The following is a 23,252-nucleotide window of genomic DNA, read 5'->3' on the forward strand; positions in this document are numbered from 1 at the left end:
TGGCCATCGGGGAATGTTAGTGGGGTTCTGTGTGGAACATGTGAAGTGGGGTGAAAATACTCAGAGATTCCAGTTTATTATATACTGCCATTTTCTGTACTTTACAAGGTGCTTGTAGTAGCAGATTTGACCCATGCTGACATCATCTGATTGTGAGTTCATGTCTGTCAGTGTGTCCCCCAGCTCTGCTCTTGAGGCACACCTGCCCAGTGGCAGTGAGCAGGCTGTGCTGGCCGAGGAGGAGGCAGAGGGCAGCCGGCCCCATCGCTCTGTCCCCTGCACAGGTGTGGTGGAGGCGTGTCTCCTGCACATGCTGAAGCGCCGCGCTGCCGGCTTCCTGCGCACCGACAAGGTGGCCGCGCTCTTCACCAAGGTGGGCAAGACCTGTGCCATCGCTGGAGACGTGTGCAAGAAGGTGCAGGAGCTGCAGCAGCAGGTCGAGAGCAGGTGAGGCTGAGCTCTGGTGTTCAGCCAGTCGGTGCAGGGTGTGTGTGCAGCGTGCTGGGACACAGGCTGCCCCGTGAGTGCCCAGGGCTTGTCTCGGGGGATGCAGCTGTGTCTTGTTAGCACCTGCACACGTTGGTGTTTGGTCAAGCTGGCGGTGAGCAGAGGGACAGACATGGGGAACTGAGGCTTTGTGTTTCATTCTGCTTCTCCGTGCAGCAGAGGGGCACATTCAGCCCACACACAACAGAAGTGACTGATTACTGGTGATTTCAGAGAGGCCTCACAGGCTGGGTAGGGAGCACCAGCTTGGCCTGTTGGTGGGAAGGGAGGGGGTGGAAGGAGGAACTCAAGAACAGACATACTGGAAAAGCTGTTTTGGCATGCTCCTGCCAAACCAGGAGCAGATTTCTAGGTATCATAGCAGAAACAGTTAAATTAATGGATACAAAGAGTGATGGGAAGAAGGATGGTATAAGAAAGCTGTTCAGCACAGACTGGACTTAAGCACAATGGAATCCTGGAGTCAAGGACTTGAGGTCACTGAAAGTCTTAGACTTCTTGCTGGTGGTGAGTAGCAAAGTTAAAATTTTCCACGTGGTTCTGTAGAAATCACAGTGCATGAGTGTCTTGTCCTATAAGCTCAGGACAAGAACATTTTTAATTTTGTTTGTAGGCACTGCTGAGCTCTAAGAGCTCTTTGCACACTGTAGGAACTTCTGGCCTCTGATCAATTTGCTGTAAAGAAGGGTTTTGTGAGAGAGCTTGTCTTTCATTACTGACAATTATTTAAATTAGCACTTATATTTCTGTGTCATTTTCTGACATTTATCTTTATTAGACTTACAATTATCAGACTTTGTTATGTAGTTTTTGACAGATATGTACCTATTTTTGATATATTTTTAATTTGGCCTTCTGAGACAGACAGGGATTTTGTTAAGTTTACTTTTTTAAATGTTGGGAAGAAGAATGCTTTCTACTGAAAATTCACCATCCTCTCTCCTGGTTAAGAGCCCACACAAACACCCTTCTAACCACAAGAGAACTTTGGCTGTGTCCTCTAACAGAGAGGAGCAAATGAACTTAGATTCTGTGGTTTCTCTTGGACAAATTTTGTGTGTTTTTCAGCTATTAACAGCCACAAAATTTAAGTGCTGTAGAAAATACACACAGAAAAGATGCTATTGGGAAACGCTGCAGGGGGTGGACTCGCTCTGCTGGGTGTATGAAATGAGACAGAAGGGCTCTAACTGCCTAACTGTTCCTGAGGCTGTGGCTTAAGAAAACCCCTGTTTAGAGTGCAGCTAACCACACCCAAATTGTTCTGATGTCAGTGGTGTCACATCTTCTTTGCCTGTAGGGGTGCTGTCATGGCCTGCTGTAGGACTTGGGACCCTGTCAGTGCAGGGGGGAGTTACAGATCTCACCCAAACTGCCCCAAAGAAATGTATTAACTCTGTGTAACTGAGCAGTTTCCTGAAAGGGAACCCAAGTGCTGGCAAAGAACCTGAAGATGACAGGGTTTCTTTCCTCATTGAGGCAAAATGGAATCTTCCTCTATTTTATTTAAGGGGGAGGTTTTTGGAAAAGACATTGAGGGGGTTCCTGTTCCCCTCAGCCCGGGGCAGTGTGTGGAGAGCCAAGGCACGTCCCCCTGTGCTTTGTAGCCACCTTTCTCCTGCAGCTGCACTGTGTTACCTGATGCAGGAGGATGGGTTCCACTGGATGATGGAGCTGTGCAAATTCTGACTACTTTTATTTTATCACCTTTTGCAGGAAAAATCAGCCAAACGGGCAGGAACCCCTCAAAAGGCAGGGATCAACCACAAGCAAAACACCTGTCCTGACACCTCAGGCCATCAAGCACATCTGGGTTCGGACAGCCTTGATTGAGAAGGTGCTGGACAAGATTGTGCAGTACATTGTTGATAACTGCAGGTAAGGAAAGCAGCAGAAGCACAGGGATTTGTTGGACTGATGCATTTAGGTGTCTGCAGCAAGGGATTTCATCAGAAGTCTCTAGCAAACCCCTACGAGGCAGGCTTCTGGTAAGATGAAAACCAGTTTCATTATGTATCTTGCCACTAAAAGCAAGAGAGTGGAAGAAAGGTCTTTGTGCTTCAAGCAAACTGTTGCTCTGGGATATGTAATGCCAGCTTGGATTTTATGAGCTGTGTGCAGAAGAGGCAGAGGGAGGGTTGGCCATGTCCCAGAGACAGTTAATGAAAGCATTTTAGTCCACTGCCTCAGTATCTGCAGATACATGGGTACAAGGGGTTTTGATTTCTTTTCCACATAATCCACAGGAGACACATCAGGGGAGTTTGCTCTCAGTTGTTCCATCACCTCACTGCCTTCCCCATCCGTTCAGATGAGTTAGGATCAGGTTCTTCATTGCAGGTGTGTGATTTGGAGAACCTGACTTGGTGAATAAAACAAACCTTTTCATAAGGCTTGTTACCATGCATTTTTGTGTCATTACTGCTCAAATGCTCCTGTTCACATCCTTCAGCTGTTCTGTCCTGGAGGAGGAGCAGGTGCTTCAGAGTTTGAGCCCCATCTAGTGAACAGACCACAGAGAACAGTGGCATTCCAGAACTGTGGGTGTTTGGATTTTTTGGCTGTGTGGCTTTGTAAAGCAGCTTTGCCTGCTGCAATGGCAGGACTTGGGGGTCACTGCAAGAGCAATGTAGTAGTTCATAGTTCTTCTCAGTGTTTCAAGATGATTCCTCACAGATGGAAGACATGTTTAAGAATGTGTTGATTGTTTTGTCTCTGTGGAAAATGGACGAAATTGCTTGCAGAGAACTATTGTTTATTCCCATATTGCAATTCTGCCCAAAGCCCCAAATCAAATATACTGGGTAAACACAATGAGTGCAAGGCAAGCTCCTGCCTCTCCAAGCTCAGCTGGAAAATAGATGAGACAGAATGAGCATATCAAGAGGCCCATTGTGCTAGACCTGTAGCTAAATCCAAGCTTTGAAATGGTTCATACCAACTGTTTTTAACTGAGCTCTGATCTTTTATTCGTAGTAAATACTATGAAAAGGAAGCTTTACTGGCAGATCCTGTTTGTGGCCCAATACTGGCTTCTCTGCTAGGTGAGTTCTTGCAAAGTTACTTTTTATGCTGAAGAAAGTAAATTGTTTCCTAAAGCATTTTGCATTATAACAGTGTTACAACAGGTGAATTTTTTTTTTTTTTTTTGTATCTTGTGTGTAGTTAACTGTTTATAATAGAGTAACAGTGAAGATGTTTTGTTGCTTACAGGACCAGAAGAGACTGATCGTCTGGTTTTAATAGTAGCTTTTGGTTGGATTAGAAAGCAGAATGGGAATGGATTTTTACTGATTGCTTGCTGGCAGTTTGTAACTGCTAATGCTGCTGTGGCAGGGCACTGTGTCCTACAGGAATACAGCCCTGGCTAAAAGGAGTGATACATTATTATATTGTCTGTATTGTGGGCTGGTCCCCTGGGATCCGTGACCATTATCATTCACTTGGCTTGAGAAGGAAATCTCGCCTTCAGTGCTCAGCCAGCAGGAGAGCAGTGAGTGTGTCTCTGAACAGACTCAGAAGGTTCTCCCTGGGTCTCTTTCCCTAGTGGGACCGTGTGCTCTGGAGTACACCAAGCTAAAGACAGCTGACCACTACTGGACAGACCCCTCGGCCGACGAGCTGGTGCAGCGGCACCGGATCCACGGCGCGCACGGCCGCCAGGACTCGCCCTCCAAGCGCCCAGCCCTGGGAGTAGGTATTTACTCTGGGCCTGTCCCTGAGCTGGGGCACAGGCTGAGAATAAAAACAGCCCCATGAGGGTGGGACCTGAGTCTGGAATGGCCTGACTTCTGTAACGAAGCTTTTTCACAGATTAGAAGTCCGTTTGGGCCTCAATGTCTTCTTTAACCGTGCATAGAAAAGTCTGAGATCCAGCACTAAATTCTGTGGCATTTGGCAGTTGTGATCTGACCAGGTAGTTCACAGAAAATTCTGAGGTGCCGTGATCCGGGCTGAGCTGAGAGTCCAGGTGATTTCTGTGCCAAGCCCCTGGCTGCACAGGAGCTGCACTCTGGGAGGCCGGGCGCTGTCTGTGCCCCGGCTGACCTGCCTGGCCGCCTTGCAGATCCGCAAGCGCCACTCCAGCGGCAGCACGTCGGAAGATCGCTTTGCCGCCTCGGCGCGGGAGTACGTGGAGTCCCTGCACCAGAACTCCCGGACCCACCTTCTCTACGGCAAGAACAACGTCCTGGTGCAGCCGGTGAGCGCAGCAGCTGGGGCTGGCACTGCTGCAGGAGGGCTGGGGGTCGAGCTCCACCTGGCAAGGGCTCGCTGCGTTCTGTTCTCAGCACAGAGCTGCCTTCTGCTTGGCTCTCCAGGGCTGGGGTAGATCTGACACGTGTCAAATGCTTTCACTGCCTGACCACTGTCAGTGAGCAGTGGGCTGTAGGCAGGAACAAACATACTGGACTGCATTTCATAAACCAGCTGACTGTGTCGTGGTTTTTCCCCTCTTGCTAGTAGCAATATTGCATTCCAGTACTTTTGCTGATGTTTCCCACAGCACTTCCTAGATACTGCAGCTATGGAACTTGCATGGCATAGAAAGACTGGAGCATATATTTCATGCAGATATTTTGTGCATTTGAGTCACCTGGCTTATCTGTTTGTTGCTTCTGTGAACAGAAAGATGACTTGGAGGCAATTCCTGGGTATCTCTCTCTTCATCAATCAGCAGATAATTTGACATTAAAATGGACTCCAAACCAGCTGATGAATGGAACACTTGGAGATTCAGAACTGGAGAAAAGGTACTCATTGCATTCAGGAAAGATGGGAAGAACTGTGTAACCTGCTGGGGGGCACCAGGAAAGAGGGAAGCAGAGGTTGTACAAACCTGGTACCAGAATATGCAGTGGGGAGAAACTAGCTTTGCTGTTTACTTGGCTAATAATTTACTTTCATTGACCAAATTTAATAAGCAGTTATTAACTTTGTAGAGTTCTTTCTATCAGGTGCTTGGAACGGCAAGCATTCCTGAATATGGAAAAAACAATGTTTCCTGCATTTTCCTTCCTTTTTAGTGTTTACTGGGACTACGCATTGATTGTGCCACTGAGCCAGATCGTCTGCATCCACTGCCACCAGCAACGTAAGCACAACCCTTAAGCATATATTCCTTTAAAATACATAAACAGGAGAGCCACTTGAATGATTGCTTTTCCTCCCTCAGTGTCAGGAACACCTCTGGCTAGTTCTGGCCATGTGGGAATGAGTGTTAAAATCTCCAGTCCCAGCTGATAGAGGATGACAACTGTGTGAGGCTTTCGTAGTTTGCTTGTATCTTGAGTTTCTTTAGGACTAAAGGGCTGATATCATCCTTAGATCACACTGTGCCTTACAAAGGTTTATTTATCTACTTAGAGATGATCCCAAATAAAATTTACTTAGAAGGTACGAGCAGAGAACTGAGGCTCCGATGTAACAGTGTGGACTCCCCTTGTCCTCCTTGCAGCAGAAAGCAGATGGACCTTGGTGCTGGTGAGCCAGGACGGGACCCAGAGGCCTCCACTGCACTTCCCCCAAGGGGGGCACCTCCTCGCCTTCCTGTCCTGTCTGGAAAACGGGCTCCTGCCCCGGGGCCAGCTGGAGCCCCCGCTGTGGTCCCAGCAGGGCAAGGTACTGCTGCTTCTGCTGAGCTCTTGGCTGAGGCTGCTGCTGATATCTCTGCTCCACAGGGTCAGGCACTGACCTCAAGCTGCTTTATGGTAAAGCAGGACACAACTCCATTTAGTCCAGTCTGCTTCTTATACACGTGGCCTTTAAAAGTTGTTCACCCCTTCATTACCCCATTGAGCAATGAGCTGGAATCTGCTGTTGCATCAAGAAACAAACCCACACAATAGAAGTGAGACTCAGATGGACTGGACAGAGCTGCTGCCAGAGCCTTGGGGTGCCCAGCTCCCATAGATTACCAGAACAGGCTGGTTTACAGCATGCAGAAAAGTAGTATTAAGTACCCCTAAAGCACCACCTGTATATGACTCCACTGTTTTCTCCCTCACCTCCTCCCAACATTGAAAGTTTGGAGATTTAAGATGCCAAAGATCTGTAGTGCTTAGTTTGTTGTACTCTGTTAGTCACTCCTAGCTGAATGTGTGGCATTATTATTTTCTCTAGGGCAAGGTGTTTCCAAAGCTTCGAAAACGGAACAGCAACAAATCAGTGGACCTGGAGGAGATGCCAGCTGAGGACACATCCACAGACTATGTCTTCAGAATTATTTATCCTGGACACAAGCATGATAACAGTAAGTGCCTCTGTTCTGCTTTGTTTGAAAAGAAACCAAATGAAAAACCAAATCAGGCATCTGAGAAAATCATGAAGTAATATCCTGGGAAGTACCTGCAGGTGACAAGCCACGTTTTTGTAAGGAGGTAAAAAACCCAAACCTCTGATAAATTTCACTGAGAGATAATTGTGATCAACAGGTACAACTTAGGTTTCCTTAATGCAGTGAGACTTGCTGTCTTAGTGAAATTGGAATTGAGGTGGGGAATCCTGTATTTACTCTGTGTTTTACAGAGCAAGTTTTCAAAATACTCCCCTGGGCTTGCAAACTGAGACTGAAACAAAAAAGATTGCTTGACTAGCCAAGAGCAGTTTTGCTCCTGAAGTGAGGATATTTTTACTGGCCACAGTGCTTGCTCATAATGTTGTTATTAGGAAAAAAACCCTCAACCATAAGCCTTTAAAAGTACCCCAAGAACTCCCTGGGCTAAGTTTTCCTGGCTTGGAAGCACAAACTTAACAATGGACGAAGGCCCTTCCAAGGAAACTAACTGAATTCCCAAGCACCAAACCACCTCATGTCATCAGTGAATACAAATTCCTTACATGCAAGAAGGCATTTGAGCTAGTTCTCAAACAGCACGTTCTGTTTCATTCCCCTTGGCAAAGAAGCAAGAACTTCCTGGGAAGATCAGACCCTAAAGTTTACAGGGGATTTGGAGTTACTGCTTCACTGGGACTTAGTGCAGCTGAGCAAGCAGGAGTCTCCTCTGCAGCCTCCTGACCCTGGGCCAGAGTGCTGTCTGGGCTTTGTCAGGGCCCCTGGGCTGGCACAGATAAGTCTGGCACACACCTGCAGAGCACTTGTGCCTTGGCCTGGTGGAGGGAGGGAGGGCTGCAGAACCTGGGGGCTTGTGGGGCAGGAGCTGCAGGTCCTGTGCCAGCAGGAGCTCTGCCTGTGTGCAGGGCCACACACAGCTGGGAGTGACCTTTGCTGTCCAGATGCATCTGGCACAGGTTTCAGAGAAAGGGCCACAGCACTGCTAGGGCACAGTGAAGGACAGAAGCTAGCTGGAGCCTAGAATTCCCCTGGAGCTTTGCTGAAAAGCATACTCAGCTGCTGCAGGCTGGCACTGGGATCTTTGTCCCGTGCTGTGGTGTGCCACCTGTGCTCCCACAGCCTGTGCACACTCAAAGGCTGGCCTGAGTTTGGTGGAGCATGCTTTGCTTCTGTAAGAAGCTCAGTTTTCACACCCATTACAAGAGCTGTGCCCTCGAGCAGAGGGCAGGATTCAGGTCCGTTGTCGTTGCTGACCATGTCCTTTTGAGCTTTCCCACAGCACTGAGTTCTTTCTTCTTATGCTCCTCTTTCACTATTTTCTTTGAGCAGTAACTATTAACTACCACCACTTAGCTGCCAGCCGCTCTACCTCTGTTGACGATGATGAGGAGGAGGAAGATAAGCTACACGCAATGCTATCAATGATCTGCTCTCGGAACCTCACAGCTCCTAATAGGATGAAAGGTTTTTATCCTCCTCCCCCTGTGTCCCAGAGCTCTCTTGCAGCTCCTTCCACTGATGCATACAACAGTGTTGGCATTATTGCAGGGAAAGACATTGCACTCACACCATGGGATGTGGAGATGGAGGTGGCTGCAGAGAGGCTGGGAGTGGGCTCACAGCCTGTGGGGAGTGGGAACAGCATCTTCCCTGTCCCTTGATTCTGTGCTGCTGGGCAGCAAACCTCCTCTCCTAGGGGGCTTCCTGCCCCACCATTAAGGCTGGAAACTAGAGCAGGTTCTCAGGGGAGAAGGAGGGAGTGTGGCAGCTTTGTGATCTCACAGATGAGGGAGCAGAGTATGCAGAGAAGGCTGTGTGGAGATGCAGTGCCTGTCTGGGGTCAGTGCTTTCATTCCACTTGCATCCATAGGCTGGGTGGGCTTCAGAGGATCAGCTGTGAGCTCCACCACCCCCCCCCCCAAATTTGCCATCTATTTCTTCATATTATTTAAGTTGGTATTCTCAAGATGTGTGTGCACTTGCATCCAATAGTTCAGCTCTGAATTCTGAGAAGTCCTTGCTTCCTTTTATAGCCTGGACTGGTGGGATTGACTGCAAGAGACAATAATTGCCCTGCATCTCTGTACAATGCCAAAGTTCTGGGTTACACAGGGTATGAACAGGTGTTCAAGGAGAGCTTCAATTCAAAGAGGCTGCCCACACACTTATCCCAAGGAAGCAGCCCCTGGAAACTGATAAAGCCCAGCCCAAGTTAATAAAGAGTTCTTGGAAGGCATGGATGGAAAGAAGTTCCAAAAATAGTGTTGCCCTTGAAAAAAGACTCTGTTTTAGGAAGTTTCAGTGTGTCCTAACTGATTGTGCCTGGGTATGGGCAAAAATGGGAAGGAAGACATTTAACTGCCACATACACGCTAACCATAAGGAACACAATTTAGTTTTTAGTCAGTTAATAGGCCATGTGAGTTATCCCACTAGAATGGCTGTCAGGTGTCTGCTTTTGGTTATTTAGTCTTGAAGGGGATGGTAGAGTTAGGGATGTGCCTGGGAATAGCCTGTCTGGGCTGCTGTCTCTCCAGCAGCCCCGTCCCATAATGACAACACTGTTGTAGCAGGTTTGCCAGCCATCTGCTTTGACATTTTGCAACATGCTCGACTTTTGCATGTAGCTGAAGTTACAGAAAACACCACTACAATTCAATAAAAGATGCTGTTCACTCTAATTCTTCACTAATTCAGGTACCTTTCATCTGAATCTTTAGGTTCTGTGGGGTTCTTTCCTTGTTTCTCTAATAAACAGAATAAACAATTAGAAATTAAAAACCCAATTTTCCTGTCTACAGAGGGGAGGCAAAAACTAATGATCTAAAATGTTTATCCAGTGGTTTTTATTTGAACCCAATAAGAAGCTGCAATAAAGACTGGGTCGTTCAGCTCCTTCCTGAAGAATTAAGGTGAAGAGCATTTTTGCATCACACTTTGTTTTGTGAAATGAAACACACATGACTGCTTCCGCATGACCCTGTGCTTTTTCTGTTAACAAATATGGGTTTACTCCACTCCTCCCTCACCTCTGCCCACTTTCTAATAGGCACTCCTAAAATGCTTTGTGCTACCTTGATTTAAAATGCATGAGATGGTTTGGAATTGCCCCTCCCCACCACTCAACAAATATCTGTTTTAAAAGCACGGCCCAGGGGACTGGATTTTGCTTGTAATGTTAATTTAGTGGCATACTTTATGACATACATTATTGTATTTGCCTTAATTTTAATCATGGGCGAGCTGAAAGGCCAGTTATTTATTATAAACCAAAAACCCCACGAGTTCAAATGCCAGCTGGGAAGGCTGAAGAGCTGAAGCCAAGCTCTCTGAAGGGAGCTGCTGATTTTTGGAGTTGCCTTTCTGAAGCTGGTTAAAAAGGCAAATAGCTTTGGCAGAGCAGGGTTAACTCAGGAAGCTGCATTGTACAGTACAGTTGGATCACATGCTCCTGTAGAGAGTGTCCTTTTATAAATACAGTATGCACATTGGCAGGACTGGAACTGTCCTTCTGTGCTAAGGGTTTTAGGATCTGGTTCTGAGGGGCAGAGAACATCTTCTGTAAGTAACTGACTCGGTTTGCCTTAGTTTCTTTCATGCTCCAACTTTCACTCTGGCTGGACCAGCAGTTTTATGGCTGATTCCAGGAACTGCAAAATGAAATTGTGAGGCCTGAATTAAATACAATGTTGGCCTAGACTATCTCTTCTGGCCATAAATAACATTTCCATAATATTACACAAGAACCAGTTTAGTTGTTCCTGCAGCACCCTTTTCTCTATTCTCTTGAAACACGAACTGGGATGTGCATGGGCAAGAGAGGGGCAAATGGTGAAAGGGTTTGGCTTCCTGGGAAGGGACCCTGCACAGCATGCTGCAGGTCCAGAGCAGTGATTCTGAGGGTGCTGCTCTCCTGTTTCTGGATCCGAGGCTCAGAGCCTGTTGAGAAGTGAAGCATGAACCATCAGGATGCACAGGAGGAGGAGGGGGAGAGAATGGAAGAGGCTGATGTCCTTCTGTCTCGTTTGGTTTTTCCACAGACACCAGTGAGATGATAGAGATGCAAGGCTTTGGGGCAAACCTGCTGTCATGGCAGCTGGAGCACTGCAGCCAGGGCTCCTCCTGTATCTCCTGTTCCATGGGCAGCTCTCCCTACGACATTCCCAGCTGCTGTACCTGCATCCACGACAGGTGAGCAGGCTGTGCAGAGAGCTCACCTGGGGACTGTGCGCATGCCACGGGGAAAAGCAGGAAGGTTTGAGTGGTTGCAGCACTCAAGACAAGGGTAACAAATTTCAAGTAACAATTTTCAGCTAGTTTCTAATATAAAAAGATGAAGTTAGGCAGCAAGAAATTTAGTTTATTAGAACTAACCTGTTAAACTGTGCTCAAGTCACATTTTGATAGAAAAATTTCATCTAGTTCTTTTGTCTAGTGTAAAATACTTTGGCTCTGGGAACATTGTCTTTAACAAGTCATTCACCACTGAATGAAGGGCAACAGTTCCATTTGACACAGACCTCTACACTGCACCTGCAGCAATTGTGGCTGTGTGTGCCAGGGGAAATCTGTCTGGGGCCAAAACTCTGTGGGGGGGAAATGCTTTAATAAGTGGAGTTTGTTATTACTGTGTCCTTTAACTACATAAATCTTAGTGCAGAGAAAAAATTGCTGTGTGTAGGACTCAGGGATCAGCATGAAATTCTTGATGCTCTCTGTCTTCACCACCTGCCTTACCCTGCTGGTGCCTCTCCACAGAACTCCCCTAAAGATGTTGTGTGAAAGCATGAAGAGGCAGATCATTTCCAGAGCCTTTTATGGATGTAAGTGAAGCTTCTTCTATCTGGCCCATGTGGTATCCATATGTTTATCTGAACAACACGGGATGTTTGGCTTAGAGAGCAGTCTGACCCTAAGTTCAGGGCAGTAGGGTGGGTTTGTGTTTGTGGGCTTTGCTGCTGGCAGTGGCAGGAGCGCTGCCCAGCGCAGGCAGAAGCCGTTTTACACGCAGGGCAGCGCACGGCGCGGGTGTTGCTGGTCTGTGTCCCACCTGGTCAGCCTTTGGCTCTGCTGCAATTGCTCATTCTCGCACGGTGCAGAGCGAGCTCAGTGCAGGCAGGCAGTCCCTGGGGGTGCCCCTCGGGCTGAGCTGCCCCTCGGTGTCCCCGCAGGGCTGGCGCACTGCCGGCACCTGTCCACGGTGCGCACGCACCTCTCGGCGCTGGTCAACCACAGCATCGTGCCCCCTGACAGACCCGCCTGCGCCGCCGCCGGCCTCACCAAGGAGCTCTGGAGCAAGTACCAGAAGGACAGGAAGGTCAGTGACAGTCCCCTCAACATCCGTGCACGGGCTCCTGACGCTGCTGTGCTGGGCAGGACATCACCTGCAGTGCGCCCCACCAAGTCCTGAAGGTGTTTGACCACAGGGTCACTTCTCAACTCGTGAGAGAGAGTCGGTTCTTACAGTCTCTCCTCTCCTTTGCTTCTCTGATGATGGCAAAGATATAAATTATTATCAAAGCAACTCATCTCTTCAAATTTAGATTATTTTTATGGAAGGCATGGCGCCTATATTGGGCTGGATTTTAGCTAAGGTCCTAAAGGCTTGTATCAAACTGCAGATTTTTTTAGTGTCCTGCATGTATTTCGCTGTCTCTGTACTCAGTGTGGAGTATCTCTGAGTGTACCTCAGTTAAATACTGATGTATTGCCTTCAACACCTCCTTCTCCTGACCACTGTAGAACTACAAGGAACTGGAATTACTAAGAAGAGTCTACTATGGTGGGGTCCAGCACGAGATTCGGAAGGAAGTGTGGCCATTCTTGTTAGGTCACTACAAATTTGGCATGGCCAAGAAGGAGATGGACCAGGTAAGCCGTAGCTTCCGTGGAATCTGAGTTACATTTGCAGAGTAGGTTTTGTTTTCTGAATAGCAACCGCTGGTCTTTATTACTGTGTGATACTCCCAAGGGAGAAACACTACTGAAAACATTAGTAGCACATGCTAGCAGAGGGGTTTTGATACTATGTTTTAATGTCTGAATGTCACTAAATGAGAGTTCTCTCTTTCTTGAAGCCAAGGAACCTGCTTTCAGCTCTGTCTGTGGCATGCTTCCTGTGTCCACAAATTTGTCACTTATACAATGGGGAGACGTGGACATTTGGATGGGAGTTCTACTCACCCCTCTTTTATATGGTGTTAGCTGAATTACACTTCAGGCTGCTCCTTGAAATAACTACCTTTTCTCCATGGTGCTGCATCTGCATGCATGGACTTTTTCTGGAGCTGGGAACAGCCCAGATGGACCCTCTGGAGTTACTGTGTGCTGGTAAAACATTGCTTTTCTGTGACATCACCCAAAGATTGGCTGAACTGGATGGAACAGTAATGAGGTTTGGCCTCATATAATAACACATTAATCTGCTTTTCAGTTAGTGTTATTACCAGGGAGGTAGCACTCTTGCAGTCGCTGATCCTGTTCTGGATTAAATTGATAAGGAGGGGTTTATATATCAAAACATTTGGCATTTGCTAACTCCCAATTACTTTACATGCCACGGGGTAATTTATATCCCTGTGAGCACCTGCAGAGCAGAAGGACAGCCTGACCTCGAGCCTTGTCATGGACAAATCAGTGTCTTGCAAATGGGGCACTAAACCAACATTGCTGTGGCAATTTGAGTTGTTTTACTCACAATAATCTTTAAAGGCCAGTTCTGAACACAGATGGAGAAACAGAGCCCTTCACTGTTCAAACTGGGTCACAGTGCAGACTGTCCCCCCTGAATCCAGTCATCTTAGTAGATGTTTATTATAGATTTTCTGGCTGTAGTGTGTACATCAGGAATGTTCTACTGAGCACTGCTCCATTCTGTTTTTAACCTCAGATTTTCAAGGAAGGCAAGGATATTGGAGGTTTCTTGCATAGACTGCATTTTGCTGTCTCTGATCTCCACAAGTGTATGAACTATCAGATTTATGATCCATGTGTAGAAATAAAAGGTATGTGTGGAAATGAACAAAAGGACCCAGATGCTTAGTTTTGAGTGGGAGATGTGAAGCCATCTCTCATGGATGCTAGCCCCTTCTCCAAAGGGCACATGTATTTGTACAGCTAGAACCTAGAAGATTTGGCAAGAAGAGATAAATACTGGAGTCTGTATGATAGGCATTACAGTAAATTCATACAGAGATGTTACAAGACAGAAAATATCTGATCTGCAGAACACAGGCTCCTACAGAAGATTTTTCTCCCTGAGTTTGTACTCTACTAACCCAGGGGTACTCCAAACTTACCTGGAATTGTAAGGAGCTCCTCAACACCAGTAGTAAACAGAGTAATAGCTGACTCCTCAAAGAAATGGGTTGTTGGAGACCTAGTTTACACTGAATGTAGGAGTCTGTCAAATGAGAGACATGAAAACAGTCCTAACACCTGCACGTACAGGAAACTCATTGTGTCCTTAACTGAAGTCATTGCAGGTCATTTATCATCTTTGTCTTCTGATGGTATTTTTGCACTCCAGATGTAGCTGTCCTCCAGCCCTCCACTAGCTGTTGTATTTTATGATTTATGACTCGACAGCTACCTCAAGTGACAAACAGCCTGCAGCTCTCAGCAGGAACGCTCGGGTAGCAGCTCAGCCAGCCGAGCGCGGAGCCTGCAGCCAGCTCACAATTGTGCTTTCTCTTCAGCTCTTGACAAGTGGCAGAGTAGTAAAATTGCTACATATCCCTTAATAGCTCAAGGGGGTTTCTGTGGGTGCCTTTCAAAAGAGAAAGCCAGCAGGGACAAAGATCTGGTTTATTCCTGTGGTGCCCAGTGCGGATAGATTTGGCCATGCACAGTGCAGCCACAGGACGGGGCTGTGGGAGCTGGCATCCCAGAGTTTCTCCTGGGATCTGACTCTGTACAGGCTGGTGTCTATGAACCTGTGACCTGGAATTCTTCACAAGGACTACATTAGAGGTGGACCAGAGGAGTTGGAAGGAGGTGTGATGAATTAGGGATGATGCAGGCAGAGGCAGCACTTTCTCCATAGATTGCATCTGACTTCTGTGTGAGGTTTCACATGAGCTCTTTTGTTCTGTCCTGGGTCACTGTCACAGTGGCACAGTGCTGTTGGTAGGGTATACAGCTGCTCTCTGGTGCCTACAGTGTTATCAATGCCCTGCATTTAATACCCAACCCCCGAGTGCTCCTCTCCAGTCACAGGGATGCGCTGCTGCAGCGAGAGGGCCTCGGCACCCTTTGGGCTTTCAGTCTGAGACCCTGCACCTGCCTTAGACCTCTCCCTCCTGTTTCCTCACCGTGTCAGTGCCTTCTGGCAAGGAGGGCAGCGTCTCAGGACGTGTCTCGTCTGCAGGTGGACGCAGACATTGCTCTGAGGTACCAGAAGGTGATGGCTGAGTGGAAGGCCTGCGAGGTCATAGTGAAGCAGCGAGAGAAGGAGTCGCACTCAGCCACGCTGGCCAAGTTTTCATCGGGCAGCAGCATTGACAGCCACGTCCAGCGGCTCATCCACAGGGACTCCACCATCAGCAATGACGTAGGTACTCCCTGCCCACTCACCCTCTGGGGTGGGCAGCGCTCAGCATTTGCAGAGGGGCAGCCCCAGCAGGCAGAGATTGGAGCTGTGGTGTCTCCATGTTAGTCTAGAGCTGTTCTTAAGCAGGACATGCCTACGGGGCTCTAAGGTTCATCTACGAAGGCAGATCCCCTCTCAGCAGAGGAACAGCTCTCCAGACCTCCCTGTAGCTCCTTTAGTCAGACCCAGCGCTGCTGCTGAAGTGTGTGCTTGGTTTTGCAGGTGTTTGTATCCGTGGATGACACGGACTCGGCGGAGCAGGACCCCAGGGGGCAGCAGGACCCCGCGCTGACGGCGCCGGCCCCCGCGGCCGCCGAGTTCGACTCGCCCGACTCGGGGCTGCCCTCCTCCAGGAACTACTCGGTGGCCTCGGGCATCCTGTCCAGCATCGAGGACGGGCAGAGCGGCTCCTTCGAGGACGGGGCCGAGGAGGAAGGCAGCGCTGAGGGGGGAAGGAGTGGGCAGAGAGCCCAGCCGGGGCTGCTGCAGCCGCAGGACTCCGTCCCGGAGGAGCAGCTGGGCTCCCAGCTGGGCTCCCAGGATTATTTGGTGGATGTCGCCTCGGTCTGCGCTGCGTCCTACACAGTAGGTCACAACTGCAGCACCATCATCTCTCTGCACAGCACTGCTTTTTTAGCTAACATTGGTACTTTTTCAGATAGGATTTAATGAGAGAGAGTCCCAGACTAGAACCACAGCTGGTGGGATGATAACTGAGGATTTTTCCATCCAAATCTTTTCATCTGGATTTTGAGCTAGAGTAGAAATAAGGCTGCAAGAAAAATGTGGGTGTTTTTTTAAAGTAGGAGGGCAAGACAATCAGTGTGGCACATTTTTAGCAGTTAGAACTTTCCAGTGCCTGGGGGTGTGGACAATATACTGCTTGTAAGATTCTAATGTTATTTAAATCAAGCTGAAACCTCCGTCTAGTCAAACTGAATCACAACCTAACTCTAGATTCAAGGTGCCACCACCTCTGTTACTCTTGCTGTCACTCAGCAGCATAGTTTTTGCTTCTCTCTGCTGAAATTATTTAGCTGGAAGTAGCCATTTGGAAATAAGACAGGTTTGGCACATTTCCCAGTGAAAACAAATGTGTTTTACCTGGCATTTTTGACAGTAATTGAGTATTTTGATGCCCTCATCTCCTCAGAGTATAATTGTACTGTTTCTGGTGTGGGGATTCTCAGAGCAAATTTGCACAGAGTCCTGGGAATGCTGTAATGTTGGCAGATCTAACTAAAACTTCTCTGTTCTAGATAGAGTTATTGGACACTGTTGCCTTAAATTTGCACAGAATTGATAAAGATGTCCAGAGATGTGACCGGAATTACTGGTATTTTACTGCTGAGAACCTGGAGAAGCTCCGAAATGTCATGTGCAGGTAACGAGCTTGTAAACCCAACTCTTTTCACACTTCTGTCACAATCCATAAGCTAATCTATAAACTATAAAAATATGCAAATAACAGTCAATAAGAATTCTCACTAATGACTTTAAAACAAGTTGCCAGAAGGAGGAACAGACAGGATGGCAGGTTGGAGCATGGGTCCAAGTTTGGAATGCAGGTTTGAGAAGATTTCTCGAGTGACAGACCCTATTTTAGAGAACTGTTCTCTGGATGTACTCTGAGGTTTGGGTTTCTCCTGATCAGGATGATACTCCGTGCTCAGAGGGCCACTTTATCCAGGCAGCAAACAGTAAAGGGCTGTGAAATACTCTGGGAAGTGCCAGAAGGTTCTGAGACTCACACCTTCAGCAGCTGCTTAGGATTTGATCTCACATCTGGAATCAGCCTTCAATACAAGGATTTCTTCTTTCCACAGCTATGTCTGGGAGCACCTAGAAGTTGGTTATGTCCAAGGCATGTGTGACCTCCTGGCTCCTTTGATGGTTATTCTTGACAATGGTAGGAAGGGTTTTCCTTTGGGACATGCTGGTATCCTTAGGGAGGTCTTTCCTTAGAAATGCTGTTTCAGAAGGAGTTGTCTGCATTAACCAGGGCTGGGTCACCAGCAAAATCAAATCTACAGCTCCTGATTTGTGTTTTCTCCAGCTGTGGCTGTTGAAATGGCTAACATTAGTGTCTCGGGGCTGCCCTGTCACTCACTGACTTCCAGATTAAATTTTACCAAAGTCAGTAAAATTACTGTGTTCTGGGAGTTGCTGATGCTGAAAAGACAACTGCAGGCTGGATTCTTTGAAACATAACTAGTAGAAATGGTCCAGAGTCAGGAACCAACCTCTCTTTCATCTAAATCCTGGGATTCAGAGAGACAGCAAAGGGGAAGACCCTGTTTTTCCCAAGCCCTGCAGTGCTATTATTTTGGTTCAAGAAGTCCCACAGTTGCCAGCACTGAGTGTCTGCCTTGTCCCTGCAGATCAGCTGGCCTACAGCTGCTTCAGCCACTTGATGAAGAGGATGAGCCAGAACTTCCCCAACGGAGGTGCAATGGACACACACTTTGCCAACATGCGGTCCCTCATCCAGGTGAGTCTGGTCCAGGGGGATCTGAAGGAAGACAAGGCTGTGCCAGAGGCTCAGCACTCACCTCATGCTGCAGGGAAGGGTAAGAGCTCCAAGGAGTGGGGCTCAGCTGTGACTTCAGAGCTGGGGAGGAGCAGTTGGGAGTGGATTTGTAGAATTACAGCCAGAGAGGAGGGGTGGAGATGGAGATAGACATTTGCCACTTGTAGGATCTTCACCTTGTTCCTTGGCCCTTTAAAGGCATGGTGAAGATCAACTGTGCCTCCTCAGCTCAGCACTGGGTCAGGGCACCCAGGTCACAGCACTGGCACCCACAGCAAAGGGCTGTTCCTGTGCTGAGCAGCTGCTCTGGCTAGGGGTGAGGAGCAGAGAGGGAGTCCAGCACCTCTGACCACATCCTGACAGCTCATGTTTTCCATTCTAGATTCTGGACTCAGAACTTTTTGAATTGATGCACCAGAATGGAGATTACACTCATTTTTACTTCTGCTATCGCTGGTTCCTGCTTGACTTTAAAAGAGGTAATAATGTTCTGTGCCTGTAGTTTAGGGCTGTGTAGAACTGTAGCAGCTCTGTGTTTTGGTGTGAGTGTCTGTCAGGATGGAGAGTGGCAGCTGGGATCACTGGAGAGTTTGTAGCCAGGAAAGGTAATGCAGCTCTGAGATGAAACAGCACTGGAACAAGTCCAGGCTTAGAAAGGGGAGTTGCAAATTCCTGATGATGTGATTGTGATTGAAGCCAAGTTCCTGCCCAGTGCAAATGCCTGTTTGCTCAGGAAGGTGATCCCACTCGTCTGTGAGCTTTGATGCCTCCTGTCTCGTCCTTGTGAAACAAGGAGCAGCTCAGCAATAGCTCAGGAGCTGCTGTACTGGGCGTGAGGGGCCTTGTAGGGTGTGGGAGCAGCCCTGATCCCAGGATCCTTGCACAAGCACACTCCACAGAGTGTTGGTGCTGACAGGCCCACTGCAAAGCCAAGATACACCTGGACACACGTTCAGACCTGCAGCCTGTCACGGAGCCCTGCAGAACACCCGGGCCTCCTGTGCTGCTCTCACATGGTCCCCGTGGGTCAGGTTCCTTCCTGGGCTTGGCTCTGCACCACCCCACCTCCAGGCTGTGGTAATTGTTCTTTAAGCCAGTTCTGTGCCTTACATGCACAAGTGACAGGAGCTGGCTGAAGGAGAGGGGGAGAGGAAAAGTCTCCAGGGTCTGTTCATGTCTGAGTAAGGCCTGTAGACATTGGTGAGAGAGGAGGGACATGGTCAGTTGAATAATCAGATGCTCTTGTAATGTTTATTCCCATTCAGAATTGTTGTACGAGGATGTATTTACAGTGTGGGAAGTTATTTGGGCAGCAAAGCACATCTCTTCAGAACATTTTGTCCTTTTCATTGCCTTAGCACTTGTGGAAGTTTATCGAGAGATTATCCGTGATAACAACATGGACTTCACTGATATCATCAAGTTTTTTAATGGTAAGAGCTATTTTGATACAAAGTAATGAGACTTTGCCCCTTCTCCCTTCCTGAGACTGTCTGGTGCACTCTTGTGACAAACCCATGATCATTTTAAGCTCTGAGTCTCAATGCCCGGTCCTGCAGCACAAGGGATTCATCCACTTCTGTCCTTAATTCTCCAAAACCAACCCCCTGGAATGTTCTGGGATTGCTGCTTCTTACAGTGATTAATTATTGCTAATGCTACCTGAGTATCAGTGCCAGGGCAGGAAGGTGGTGCTGAGAGTTAAGGTGTTTGTCTGTGTCTCTTAGAAATGGCTGAGCACCACGATGCTGCAGAGATCCTGAGGATAGCCAGAGACCTTGTCTACAAAGTGCAGACCCTGATTGAGAACAAGTGACCATGGACAGGCTGTGCCTGGGGCCTCGCTGTGGATGGAGCATTGCTTGCACTGCAATTCCAAATGGTGTTTTCATTGCATCTTCCATGTAATGTAATAAATAGTGAGGAGACAGTAACAGACTTTTAAATCCCGAACTTTCCCTTCACCAGATGAGGTTGGTGTTTGATAGTCCTTGTTACACTGACTTTGTATTTCTAGACAAAATCTTTTTGCATTCTCTATTTCTCTCTCCAGAAGACATCTGTCTACATCTTTGCGATGTTGAAAGGGGGGATTTGACAAACTGCAGCATTTCTATTCTGACTTACTGCACCTGTAAAGCCTGGATGCACCTTGTGTGCTCTGCCAGAAGCTGCCAGGGAGGCAAGGCTGGGCCCGCTGTTGCAAGCACTGGATTGGGTCCTCTCTGTCTTTGCCTTGAACATGGAAGAGAATGTGTCTGAGCTCATGTTGCTGAAACGTTTGGGTTTGTATTTAGCAGTGATTAAAGCTGATAAGGTTCCTGGCTGGGAGAATGGCCTTAACCTAAATGCCACAGTTGATGGGAGCAGTGGTGAGCTCATGAGCTGGAACACCAGTTTGGCCTTGGCTGACTGGCTCTCACTGCTCTGTCTCCATGGCCCACACAGACCTGCCTTTGTTTTGCTTTGCAAACTGACCCTGTGGCCACTCCCTGTGCTGCTCAGGTGAGCAGGTTCAGCCCACAGACCCTGCTCACACTGGCAGCTCCTGTCCCTGGGCTGTGCAGGGCCATGGATTCCCATCCCATGGAGAGCAGATGGCAGTGCCCAGCCTCCCCCAGTGCACACTCCTCCTCCTCCCTGCCCTGCAGAGCTGTCAGGGGTCCCGCAGACACAGACCAGGCTCTGGCCTCACCAGTCCCTGCCAGGGGAAGGAACTGGAATTCCTGGGGTCTCTGAGTTGCTGCTGCAGCCCCTGCTCAGCTGTGGAGCCCTCGGTGTGCCCCAGGCCAGTCTGTGCCCCAGCCCCCCTGCCCAGCCCTGTGTGTCTGTCTGTTCACTTGAAAACTGGAAAAGTATTTTTTAAAAGAATGAGAAGAGTGAGTAAAACCTCCAGCTCCCAGAGCCCAGGGAGTGATGGATGTACAGATAATACTGCACTATTTTCCTTTGGTATGTTGGGAATGTTCTGTACAGCTGTTTCACACAAACCCAATCTGTGAACTTTGCTGTATTTGTTAGAACATTCTGTCTGATTGGATTTTATCAATGTTGTGTATTATTTATTTTTGTTGAGAGCAGACTATTCTCTTTATTGCTCAATTATTTATGTTTAAATGTAACTTATGAATAAATACTTATCATCAAGGCATCCCATGGAGCTCTTTGGGAGCGATTTCTCTCCCCCCGAGGTGATTCCAGCCACAGAACAGGGATGAGGCTGTCTGGGAGGACAGGGTGAGATGTAATTAACGTTTCTCTGATGAGCTGCATGGGCTGTAGTGCTAAAGGCAATAAATAGGTCACCATTAAGTAGACTCCCAAGGTCCCTTAAATTGCTTTAAGGGCAGTTTTCATGTACCCACTGGCTGAGCCTGAGCCAGCCCAGCCCAGGAACAGAAATAGGCTTATCACAAAGTGATAAGTGTTAAAGAGTTTCATCCTGAAATTTTAGGCCTGACTGTGCTGCAGCTGCACTGAATCTAGCTGAGCTGCTGGACTTCCAGGAGCAATCCTCCTCCATCACCCCAGTCCTTGTTCAAACCCCTTAAACCCCTCTGGCTACATCTCTTCTGCAGCAGGGATGGTCCCTCCCCAGTCTCGCCTGTCTGCTTGGCTGCTACTGGCAGTTTTTGCAGCAGTGTTCCAGGTTTTTAGGCTAAACAGGTCTGCCTGGAGATGAGTCCCCGGGGAGTTATGGAACATTTCCCCATTCCACCATAAAAAGGCCCAACAAAGGCCTCTGTGTGCTGGGGTGGGTGCAGCTATCCCTCAGCCCCTGCTTGTCCAGCTGCTGGTCAGGTATTTATCCCTGTCAACAAGGATCAGCCCTTTATGAAGTGCATCCAAGGAAGTGTTGGCCTAAATAAACTTCCAGTGTCCTCTGTGTTCACCTGCCTACATGGTGGCACTGGGGTGGGCAGGGCACCTGAGCACCACAACTGGGGTTACAGCTGGCTCATGTCCTTCTGGTCCTTCCTACATGTCCCCACCATTTCCTTTGCACAGTCTCAATAATTTTTAATGCAGTTATTTAGACGTGTGGTGCTCCCCCCCAGCCCCTCTGCTGAGCCCACCTGGGGGTCCAGCCCTGACCTGCTGCCCCAACACCACCCTGGGGTTTGACTTGCCCAGTGCTGGATGACCATCCACATCTGTCACAGCCACTGCTGGGGACAAGGGAGCGGGAGAACCTGGGCCTCCAACCTCAGCACCTGCAGGAGAGAGAGAGTTCCAGGTGAGGCAGGTCTGGCCGGGCTGCTCAGCCCATTCCTGCGGGCCCTGTGCACAGGAAGGACACCCTGGTGGGGCTGCCCAGGAGGGCTGGCACAGTCCCAGCAGGAGGGTGCTGGGCCTCGTGGGACCCCTGTGCCCTGCAGCAGGGCTGGGATGGGCTCCTCAGCAGAGAAGGGCACAGGACAGGGCACTGCTTCCTGAGTTCTCACAGACTGCTGAAGCTGCAAAGGCTCTGCTTTCCCCTGCAGAGCACTGCTGGATCCAGACACACACACAGCCCTTGGGAAGCTCTGCCTGGTCTGGGTGAGCTCCAGCCCCACAGATCTGGAGGGAGGGAAGGCATTGCTCTTGAACTGGGAAATCACAAACAAAGTGAGGGATCTGCATGCAAAGCATAGGGAAGCAAATGCAGAAACCTGTTTCCAATTTCAGTGCATGTTTATTTCAGTTTTATATTTATTTCAGGCAAGTGCTTATTACATGGATATCATTCATGTTGGATACCTAAATTCTGGAGCATGAATAGCCAGTATTGTACAGCTGAATAGTAAAAATACAATATGTACAAAATTAGTTGCTTTTTCACATAGCAGATGTATCCAAACACATAAAAATCTTTACAGTCTAGTTTGTCAGTATTCAGTATTTCAGTAAATTGGTAACACAGTGACACGTCCTCACTGTAAACACAGACTGCACCTGCCCAGGTGAGCACGACACGGGGGCTCTGTGAGGTGCAGGGGAGGGACTGGGCTCACAGTCAGCAGCTCCAGTGACACACTGCCAACGCGGGGAGCACAGCGAGATAAAATAAATAAATAAATGCTTTAGGCAGGGGGGGAGGTCACATGCAGTGACAGAGCAGGGGGTCCCCGCGCCCACCACGGCTCCTCACCCAGTGATGCCCAGGCTGGGGCCTGGCCAGAAGCCAATGAGTGGCTGGGTGGTCGCAGTCGGTCGCTGACCTCTCGCTCTGCCAAGCCCCAGCACCCTTCTGGCTCAGGTTGTTAAGGCGTTTCCGTAAGGCATTCGCACGGGGCTCTGGCACGGGCAGCTCCGCAGCCAGCACGGGGCTGTGCCTGCCACAGCAGCACAAC

The 23,252-nt window shown here is 48.5% G+C and overlaps 1 protein-coding gene across 8 annotated transcripts in view; it reads left to right on the forward strand.

Annotated features, from left to right (window-relative positions):
- Positions 1-21,070, forward strand: part of SGSM2 (small G protein signaling modulator 2) — a 38,579-nt gene extending 17,509 nt beyond the window's left edge. The window contains exons 3-24 of one of the 8 annotated variants that reach the window (XM_059866216.1): positions 285-447; positions 2,224-2,385; positions 3,484-3,551; positions 4,055-4,200; positions 4,574-4,708; positions 5,134-5,258; positions 5,532-5,599; positions 5,963-6,126; positions 6,628-6,757; positions 8,129-8,263; positions 10,840-10,990; positions 11,558-11,622; positions 11,971-12,116; positions 12,542-12,670; positions 15,168-15,350; positions 15,612-15,974; positions 16,649-16,773; positions 17,216-17,298; positions 17,771-17,880; positions 18,302-18,398; positions 19,185-19,352; positions 19,647-21,070. In XM_059866216.1, the coding sequence (XP_059722199.1) occupies positions 285-447; positions 2,224-2,385; positions 3,484-3,551; positions 4,055-4,200; positions 4,574-4,708; positions 5,134-5,258; positions 5,532-5,599; positions 5,963-6,126; positions 6,628-6,757; positions 8,129-8,263; positions 10,840-10,990; positions 11,558-11,622; positions 11,971-12,116; positions 12,542-12,670; positions 15,168-15,350; positions 15,612-15,974; positions 16,649-16,773; positions 17,216-17,298; positions 17,771-17,880; positions 18,302-18,398; positions 19,185-19,352; positions 19,647-19,735 (3,005 nt within the window). In that variant the 3' untranslated portion in view covers positions 19,736-21,070. Of the gene's footprint in view, positions 1-171; positions 448-2,223; positions 2,386-3,483; positions 3,552-4,054; positions 4,201-4,573; positions 4,709-5,133; positions 5,259-5,531; positions 5,600-5,962; positions 6,127-6,627; positions 6,758-8,128; positions 8,264-10,839; positions 10,991-11,557; positions 11,623-11,970; positions 12,117-12,541; positions 12,671-15,167; positions 15,351-15,611; positions 15,975-16,648; positions 16,774-17,215; positions 17,299-17,770; positions 17,881-18,301; positions 18,399-19,184; positions 19,353-19,646 lie in introns of all 8 variants that reach the window. The other 7 variants (XM_059866220.1, XM_059866219.1, XM_059866217.1 and 4 more) reach the window with 7 other exon arrangements.
- Positions 21,071-23,252: the final 2,182 nt, after the last annotated feature.

The sequence above is a fragment of the Haemorhous mexicanus genome, chromosome 22 (assembly GCF_027477595.1).
Source record: "Haemorhous mexicanus isolate bHaeMex1 chromosome 22, bHaeMex1.pri, whole genome shotgun sequence".
NCBI lineage: Eukaryota > Metazoa > Chordata > Aves > Passeriformes > Fringillidae > Haemorhous > Haemorhous mexicanus.